This window comes from Microtus ochrogaster, chromosome 15 (genome assembly GCF_000317375.1).
Source record: "Microtus ochrogaster isolate Prairie Vole_2 chromosome 15, MicOch1.0, whole genome shotgun sequence".
Taxonomy (NCBI): domain Eukaryota; kingdom Metazoa; phylum Chordata; class Mammalia; order Rodentia; family Cricetidae; genus Microtus; species Microtus ochrogaster.
This window is the reverse complement of record NC_022017.1, coordinates 16,809,904-16,817,865: the sequence shown is the minus strand read 5'-3', so window position 1 is coordinate 16,817,865 and position 7,962 is coordinate 16,809,904. Positions and strand designations below refer to the sequence as shown.

The 7,962-nt window shown below is 45.0% G+C and overlaps 1 protein-coding gene across 3 annotated transcripts in view; it reads left to right on the top strand.

The window, feature by feature from the left end:
• The window catches only part of Irak4 (interleukin 1 receptor associated kinase 4), a 30,149-nt gene that overhangs the window by 5,688 nt on the left and 16,499 nt on the right, over positions 1 to 7,962 (top strand). For all 3 annotated transcript variants that reach the window (XM_026782776.1, XM_026782777.1, XM_005354299.3), the window contains exons 3-6: positions 1,868 to 2,035; positions 4,800 to 4,945; positions 6,441 to 6,629; positions 7,286 to 7,446. In XM_026782776.1, coding sequence (XP_026638577.1) covers positions 1,875 to 2,035; positions 4,800 to 4,945; positions 6,441 to 6,629; positions 7,286 to 7,446 — 657 coding nt within the window. In that variant the 5' untranslated portion in view covers positions 1,868 to 1,874. The remainder of the gene's footprint in view (positions 1 to 1,867; positions 2,036 to 4,799; positions 4,946 to 6,440; positions 6,630 to 7,285; positions 7,447 to 7,962) is intronic.

Sequence of the window (7,962 nt, the reverse complement as noted above, 5' to 3'; positions counted from 1 at the left end):
TCTACCCCTGTTCTCACCAGCCTGCCCCTGTTCTCACCAGTCTGCCCCCTGATCTAAGGCTATGCGCAGCAGCTCCATAGACCAGTAACCCTGTGGGGCGTCTCCTAGCTACAGCCTCCAAAGTGGAGTACTAGGAGACAGGAGGATCAGTCAAATAAAGGTCCTATCAAGAGAGTAGCCACAGAGAAGGGCCATGGATTCCACCATACACAAAACAGTTGTCATGCAGATCTCATGGACTCGAAGCTGTTTGAGGTCCTTGTATGCTTCGTGAAAAGTCGCTGGGTGGGATGTGTCTTTAATGCTATATAAATTAGTTTATTATTTTAATGCTATATAAATTAGTTTATTTTTTTTACTTTGACCAAAGATTTTTCGTAAAATATTTGGGGGGGGAGTGTTTGTTTGTTTTGTTTTTTCAAGACAGGGTTTCTCTGTAGCTTTGGAGCCTGTCCTGGAACTAGCTCTTGTAGACCAGGCTGGCCTCAAACTCACAGAAATCCACCTGCCTCTGCTTCCCAAGTGCTGGGATTAAAGGCATGCACCACCACTGCCCGGCAAAACTTTTTAATAGTAGATGCCAGAGTAACGGCTCAGTGGTTAAGAGCCTCTCTGCTTCTGCAGAGGGCCCAGGTTCAGTTCCCAGCACACACAGGGTGGCTCACAGTCAGCAATAACTCCGGTTCCAAAAGATCCGGTGCCCTCTCCTGACCTCTGCAGGCAGCAGACAGGCACAGAGGACACATGCATACACGCAGGCAAAATATTCATACACATAAAGTAAAATTAAATGTTGTTTAAAAATGTAATAGTAAAATGGGTATTAATTGAGAAAAAATACTTTAATTTCAAAGCGAAGCCTCTTCTATTTCATTTTATAGTTTGATTCCTGAACGTGCTCCCAGGTCTCTTTCTGATAAGCATCTTGCTTTTCATAAATTTCACTCAGAAAATTCCAGGGTCAGAATGAAGTTTTCCAATGTCTGTTTGTGGGAGAGAAAAAATAATAATAATCCTTGTAGTAATAGGAGCAGCGGGGCTGCATCCCCAGCACCCCGGCCGCCTGGCTAGCTTATGCTCCGAAATAACAACACACAAATTGTATTCATTTAAACACTGCTTGGCCCTTTAGCTCTAGCCCTTACTGGCTAATTTTGATATCCCAATCAACCCATCTCTAATATTCTGTGAGCACCGGTCTTACTGGGAAAGATTCAGCATGTCTAACCTGGCGGCTTGCTTCATCATGTGCATCTGCCCGGGAGCCGGGAGCATGGCCTCTCTGAGCTCACTTCCTCTTCCTCCCAGCATTCTGTTCTGTTTACTCCACCCATCTATGTTCTAAGCTATGAGGCCAAGCAGTTTGTTTATTACTTAACCAATAAAATCAACAGATTGATATATGACACTCCCACATCAAATCCTAGAGTGTGATTAGATGACTTTCAGTAGGAGGTGGACTGGAGTGAGAGTCGCTCTGTGCTCAGACGGTCGGTCGGTTTCCGCGTCTCCTGATATGCATGGCTGCATGGCATAAGTATGCATGACATACGGCTTTTAGATGCTGTCTTTGAAACTGTTGTAAAGTTGTAGGGTTTTAACTTTTTTTTGTTTTTGTTGTTGTTTACTTTTATTTATTTATTTATTTATTTAGGCTTTTTTTGTTGGTTTGGTTTTTTTTTTTTTTTTTTGAGACAGAGTTTCTCTCCATATTCCTGGCTGTCCTAGAACTCGCTCTGTAGACCAGGCTAGCCTCAACCTCAGAGATCTGCCTGCCTCTGCCTCCCCGTGCTGGGGTTAAAGGTGTGAGCCACCCCCGCCCGACTGACCTGTTGCCAAGTCTTAATGAGAATTTTTCATATTTCAGGTAGAAGATGAACAAGCCCCTGACACCATCCACATACGTGCGCAGCCTCAATGTCGGACTCATTAGGAAGCTGTCGGATTTTATTGATCCTCAAGAAGGATGGAAGAAATTAGCAGTAGCTATTAAAAAGCCGTCTGGTGATGATAGATACAATCAGTTTCATATAAGGTAATAGGCTGTTTATTTTTCTTTTTCAGTCCTTCGTGTCATAAGAAGGATGCAGGCACAAACACTGGCTAATGTAACTGCCTCTTTCCGTCTTAGCATGATTTAATAGAAAATACAAATTCAGATTTAAATGTCGTGCTGTGTTTTGCAGTTAAAACTCAATGTCAAGATTTGTCTGACATAGAAGGAAGAAAATAAGTTATTCTTTTTTAAATCAATCTGGTAAAGACTCTAAAGCCGGGGCTCCCAAATTGTCCTTCCTGCAAATGTCTGACCACGTGGGGGCAGACATCAAAAAGTATGAGAGAGAAGCCCAGCTTTAAATATGAAAACTAAGTTTTCAGTGATAGTTTATTGATATTTCCATTAAAAATTGGAGATGGGTTGTTGCAGCAGCCGTTCTGGAGAGAAAAGGGTCCTTCAGTACTGAGGAGGGACGGTCAGAACGGCACAATTCAGGTAGTTAGGCATGTGCAGTCGCCAGTGCACGCTGGTTCCCACGAGGCTCATGGGGCCCAAAAGCATAGAAGTTTTGTCCACAAATTTTGTGTACATTAATAAAGAAAAGGCTAACTGTTGTTAGTGACAGGGTCTTGTGTGGTTCAAGGCTGCCCTTAGACTCCTGATCCTCCTGCCTCCACCCCCTAAGTGCTGGGATGACTGGGGTGCACCAACTTGAAAGAGGTACTTGTCTCACGAAGAAATCGGAAGCTCATCCTCCATCCAAAAGATCAAACAATGCCACCAGTTGGACACAAAACTGCATTTTGTGCCTCTGGGTCCAATGCAGCTATAGTTCTTTCCAAAAATGTTAGTTTTGATTGAAGTTACTCATTCAAATGTAGTCCCATAAATGGGGACAGTGATATGCAGACAGGATACCTGGTCTACACTGTAGGGCATGCCACGCCTAGAGAGAGGCTGAAAGAGCATTCAGGAGAGCTCAGATGTAGGCAGATGCTACCAACTGGCCAACTGGTAAATCTAGATGAAGGTTCACCGTTGTTCACTGTGTTATTCTTTCAAAGTTTTGTTGAGTTTGAAATGTTTCCAAGTCAAATTTTTGGAAGGAAAGCAAAATGAACTGTTTCGGTTAAGTTTTCAGTATTAACTTTCTAATTTTCTTATTTTTTATTTATTTTTGGTTTTGAAAGACAGGGTTTCTCTGTAACTTTGGAGTCTGTCCTGGAACCAGGACACAAACTCACAGAGATCCTCCTGTCTCTGCCTCATGAGTGCTGGGGGATTAAAGGCATGTGCCACCACTGCCCGGTCTAATTTTTAATTTTAAAGGAATTAAATGAAAAAATAAAGATGTTTTCCTTTCTATTTAATTAAATATACTTAGGATCAAAATGTAAGCACATTCTGCTTCATGAAGCAGGCTTTTCATTTAAAATTATACAGCTAGAAGACTGACTATGTCATGTAAGGTGCTTGTAAGACTTTGCAATATAGCGAAGTGGTTTAAAAGTTTACACTTTGGTTAGAAGAGCTCAGAATCTGGACTAGACTTGGGCATATTTGAGTGAGCTGTATGGCTCACATAGGACTGCTCTACCCATCCCAGTCTAGCTGCCTTATGGTAACAATCTCAGCTGTCTCTCTAGAGATATCCTGTAGCTCTCTGAGGAAATATTTGGTAAATAGTATTAACCAGGTGTATTTGACTGGCATATGGGTATATGTGTTTATATGTGCATGTTAAGTGTACATGCTTGTGGAGGCCAGAGGTCACTGTAATATTAAGTTGGGGGTGTCACCCCAGCCCTCTAACACCCCTATATCTAAGAAGTCTGAGATGATTGGAAGCCCCTGGCCTGGGAGTTGCCACCATCCAGACTCCAACTCCCAGCCTGCCAAGCACTAACCCCTTTCCCCTGGGAGGGTCAGGACCACTCCTACAGGCTGTGTAGACTTGCTCCGGAAAAAGGAACATGTGGTTTTGGGTTTTCCCCACCATGCTGTCTCGGTCCACCCGAGAGTGCCACATTTATTAAACATGGGCATTTTAATTGGGTCTAATCTGGTTTGATTGGAGTTTCTTGCATTGGCAAAGAGGCTTTTATTAAGATTAAACCAGTCACCAAGAGGTGCCTTGCACACTCTCCATCCATCTTGGTTTTTTGAGATGGGGTATCTCACAGAGACGGAGCTTATGAATTCATCTAGACTATGTAAACAGTGAGCATTAGGGATATGCTCATCACTGCCTGTACAGTACAATATCAGAGCAGGTGCCCTGCACCGGCTCTTTGCCTGGATGCTGGGGAACTCAGGTCCTCAGTCTTCATACTGACAATGGCAAGTGTTTTACCAGCTGAGCTATCCCCCCCCGCCCCAAAAGTTAGCTTACATTTGTTTAAAGTTCTTTATTTTATTCTATGACTATGCATGCTTTGCCTACATGTATGTGTTTGTACCACATGCGTGCCCATGCCCGTAGAGGGCAGAAGATGGTTTTAGATCTTCTGGAACTGAAAATACAGGTGGTTGTGAACTGCCCTGAGGCAGCCGGGAACCAAATCCTGATCTTCTGTAAAGGCAGCCAGTGTTCTCAACCACCGAGCATTCCTCCAAGCCCAGTTGTTACCTTGAATTGTCATCATCTATGGCTCCTTTTCTGCCATGTCTTTCTCGTAGTTGGGATTCCTATCAGTTCTCTCCCGCTCCCACTCCTTTGAGGGGGATGCGGGAGTGGCCCATCAGAGCCTATGTTAAGATGAACTCTTTTTGGGTGCTAGTTTTGTCTTTTGCTTTTCAGGAGATTTGAAGCCTTACTCCAAACTGGGAAAAGCCCCACGTGTGAGCTGCTGTTTGACTGGGGCACCACAAACTGCACAGTCGGGGACCTTGTGGATCTTCTGATCCAGATTGAGCTTTTTGCCCCTGCTACTCTGCTGTTGCCGGGTAAACTGGGTGTGGCCAGAGTGACGAATGGCAGAAAGTGAAGTGTTGGTTTTTCTTTTGAGTCTTTAATGGGATGAACAGACCTGACACCTGAGACCTCTTTATTCTTTCAGCTCTCCCTAGCTTTTAACCACTGTAGATGCCCGATGCTCTGGGCTGTGCTGCTAAATTGATAAAAGCTCAGGGGTGGAGTCTAATCCCCTCAGAGTCAGGCAGTTTTTGTGCCAGGAGGGTTTATTTAGAGGGATGAAGAATGCATCCTGTAGAATAAAAGAACTTATTCTTTTAAGCCATGTCTCCCTCTAGACCCCCATTCGGCTTCACCTTGAGAGGACACTCATCACGGCTTCCTCTGTGTTACTGTCCTTCTGTCCTCCTCATTACCCCAAGTTCTTTTCTCTCTCCTGCTAGTTGATCTTGGCCTTTACTGTGTAAAGAATCTCTTAGAGTTCTTGTTGAACATGTAGATTCCTGGGCCCCGTGTCACACCTTCTGTTTTGGTTTTTTTCTTTGTTTGGTTTTGGATTTTTGAGACAGAGTTTCTCTGTGTAGCCCTGGTGCTGTCCTGGAATTTACTCTGCAGAGCAGGCTGGCCTCCAACTCACAGAGATCCACCTGCCTCTTCATCCCGAGTGCTAGGACTAAAGCCATGCCCCACCACTGCCCAGAATTACACCTTCTTAATAGCACTCATAGCACTGAGTTCAATGTCTAAAATGTCTTTGGTTCCTTCTGCCCCCGGCCCTGTGTGTGTGTTGTGTCTGTTGTTGTTGTTTGTTTGTTTTTGAGACAGAATCTCATCTCATGTAGCCCAGGCTGATCTTGAATTTACTGTATAGTCAAGACCAAAGTTGAACTTGATCCTCCTGCCTCCCCCTTCAACGTGCTGGGATTCCAGGTGGGCACCATTGTGCCTGCTAGTTGTCTATTCTTAAATAACTACAGTGTTTCCTAATTTCCTAATGGTTCTGGACCACTTTTGTGAACACGATCACTCTGTCTATTTATCTTTATCACAATGGACAGCATCATACCGGGTATCTCCTTGTGTTTAGTGAGGATGCTGGCCAACATCTAGAAGCTGCATGTGAGTTCCTGGTTGTCTTAGTTAGGGCTTCTGTTGCTGTGAAGAGATACCATGAGTACAGCAACTCTTATAAATAAAAACATTTTGTTGGGGTTGGCTTACAGTTCAGAGGCTTAGTCCATTATCGTCCTGGCAAGAAGCATGGCAGCACGCAGGCAGACTTGGTGCCGGAAAGGTAGCTGAGAGTTCTACATCCCAATCATCAGGAAGAGAGATGCTGGGTCTGGTTTGAGCATCTGAGACCTTGAAGCCCACTCCCAGTGACACGCTTCCACCAACAAGGCCACACCTCCTAATAATTCCTCTCCTTATGATCTTATGGGGGTCATTTATATTAAAATCACCACACTGTTTTTCCACATAGACTATTTCTTACACAGAGACTAATTTTGTCTTCTCGTTCGGCAGATGCTGTTCCCCAACCTGTCAGCAGTATACCGTCTAGAGAAGCTGCAACGGTGGCACAGACACACGGGCCCTGCCATGAAACAGTCAGGACATCGGTGACACCTATGCCGAGGCTAGAACAGAGCTGTGTTCAGCCTGACTCCTCAAGCTCAGACGACAAAAGTTTAGCATCCAGCGACACTGGTACCCGTAAGTGATGCTGCCTGTTCTTTCCCAGTGGTGGATTTGCCGTTATGGTGACTTAAAGTAACCCTCTCCTGTGTGTGCTGTGGGCAGAGGCATGTTGGCAGGATCCTTAGATGTGTGTCTCCCTTTACATTTATGATGATTTATGTATGCATTGACATTGCATCAAGGACTATTCTTTCAGTGACTTGAAGCAACGGGACATGCAAACAGTCACAAAAACTAAAAGGAAATGAGTCAGCGTGGTGCTGTACGCCTGTGCTCCCAATACCTGGAGGGCAGAAGCAGGACGGTCAGGAGTTCGAGGCTGGCTTTTGCTGGCTAGCAAACTCAAGGCTAGCCTGGTCTGCATGATACCCTATGTCAAAACTAAATTTATAAAGAAAATAATTTTTAAGTGTGACTACGGCTTTAGAGGAATAGACTGAACTTCACCAAATAAGTATTTTGGGCGGAGATGGAGTGTTTGGTACCAAGTGTAATTGTCATGATAAAGGCTACGGTCTATATTTCGTGAGTGTGTGCGTGTGCATGTGTGCGTGTATGCATGTGTGTGTGTGCGTGTGTGTGTCTGTAATCTTCAGAGTGAGAAAACAGCAGTTACTAAAGCCACGTTCCTTTGCTTGAGCACCTCCCCCCATTGCCTTGTGATGTGCTAGGTTTCCACAGTTTTTCATTTTATGAGTTGAAGAGCATCACCAATGACTTCGATGAGCGACCTGTTTCTGTCGGCGGCAGCAGAATGGGAGAGGGAGGCTTTGGAGTGGTGTACAAAGGCCACATGAAGGACACGGCTGTGGCGGTGAAGAAGCTGGGAGCGGTAAGCTGTGCCCCCTCCTCCTGTCAGGGCAGACCGTCAGTCAGCCTTCAGGGGTGTATTATCTCCACACTTACTCCCGCTAAGAGGACCCTGTTGTAATATGAGCAGCGGGGCTGTGTCCCCAGCACCCCACACCCCGCTGCCCGCAAGGCTAGCTTTACTCGAAATAATTACATGGAAACTATATTCATTTAAACACTGCTTGGCCCATTTCTATCTAGCCTCTCCTAGGCTAATTCTCACATATTAATTTAGTCCATTTCTAATCATCTGTGTGTAGCACCCCAAGGTGCGCTTACCAAGAAGATTCTAGCCTACGTCCATCCTGGGTCGGAGCTGAATTGCGTCTGTCTGCTCGGGAGCAGGGAGCATGGCATCTCTGAGGCGTCTGAGAGGAGAGCTGTCGAGTCTGAGCCCACTTCCTCTTCCTCCCAGCATTCTGTTCTGTTTACTCCTCCCACCTATGTTTTAACCTATCAGGGCAAGCAGCTTCTTTATTTAATTAACCAATGACCT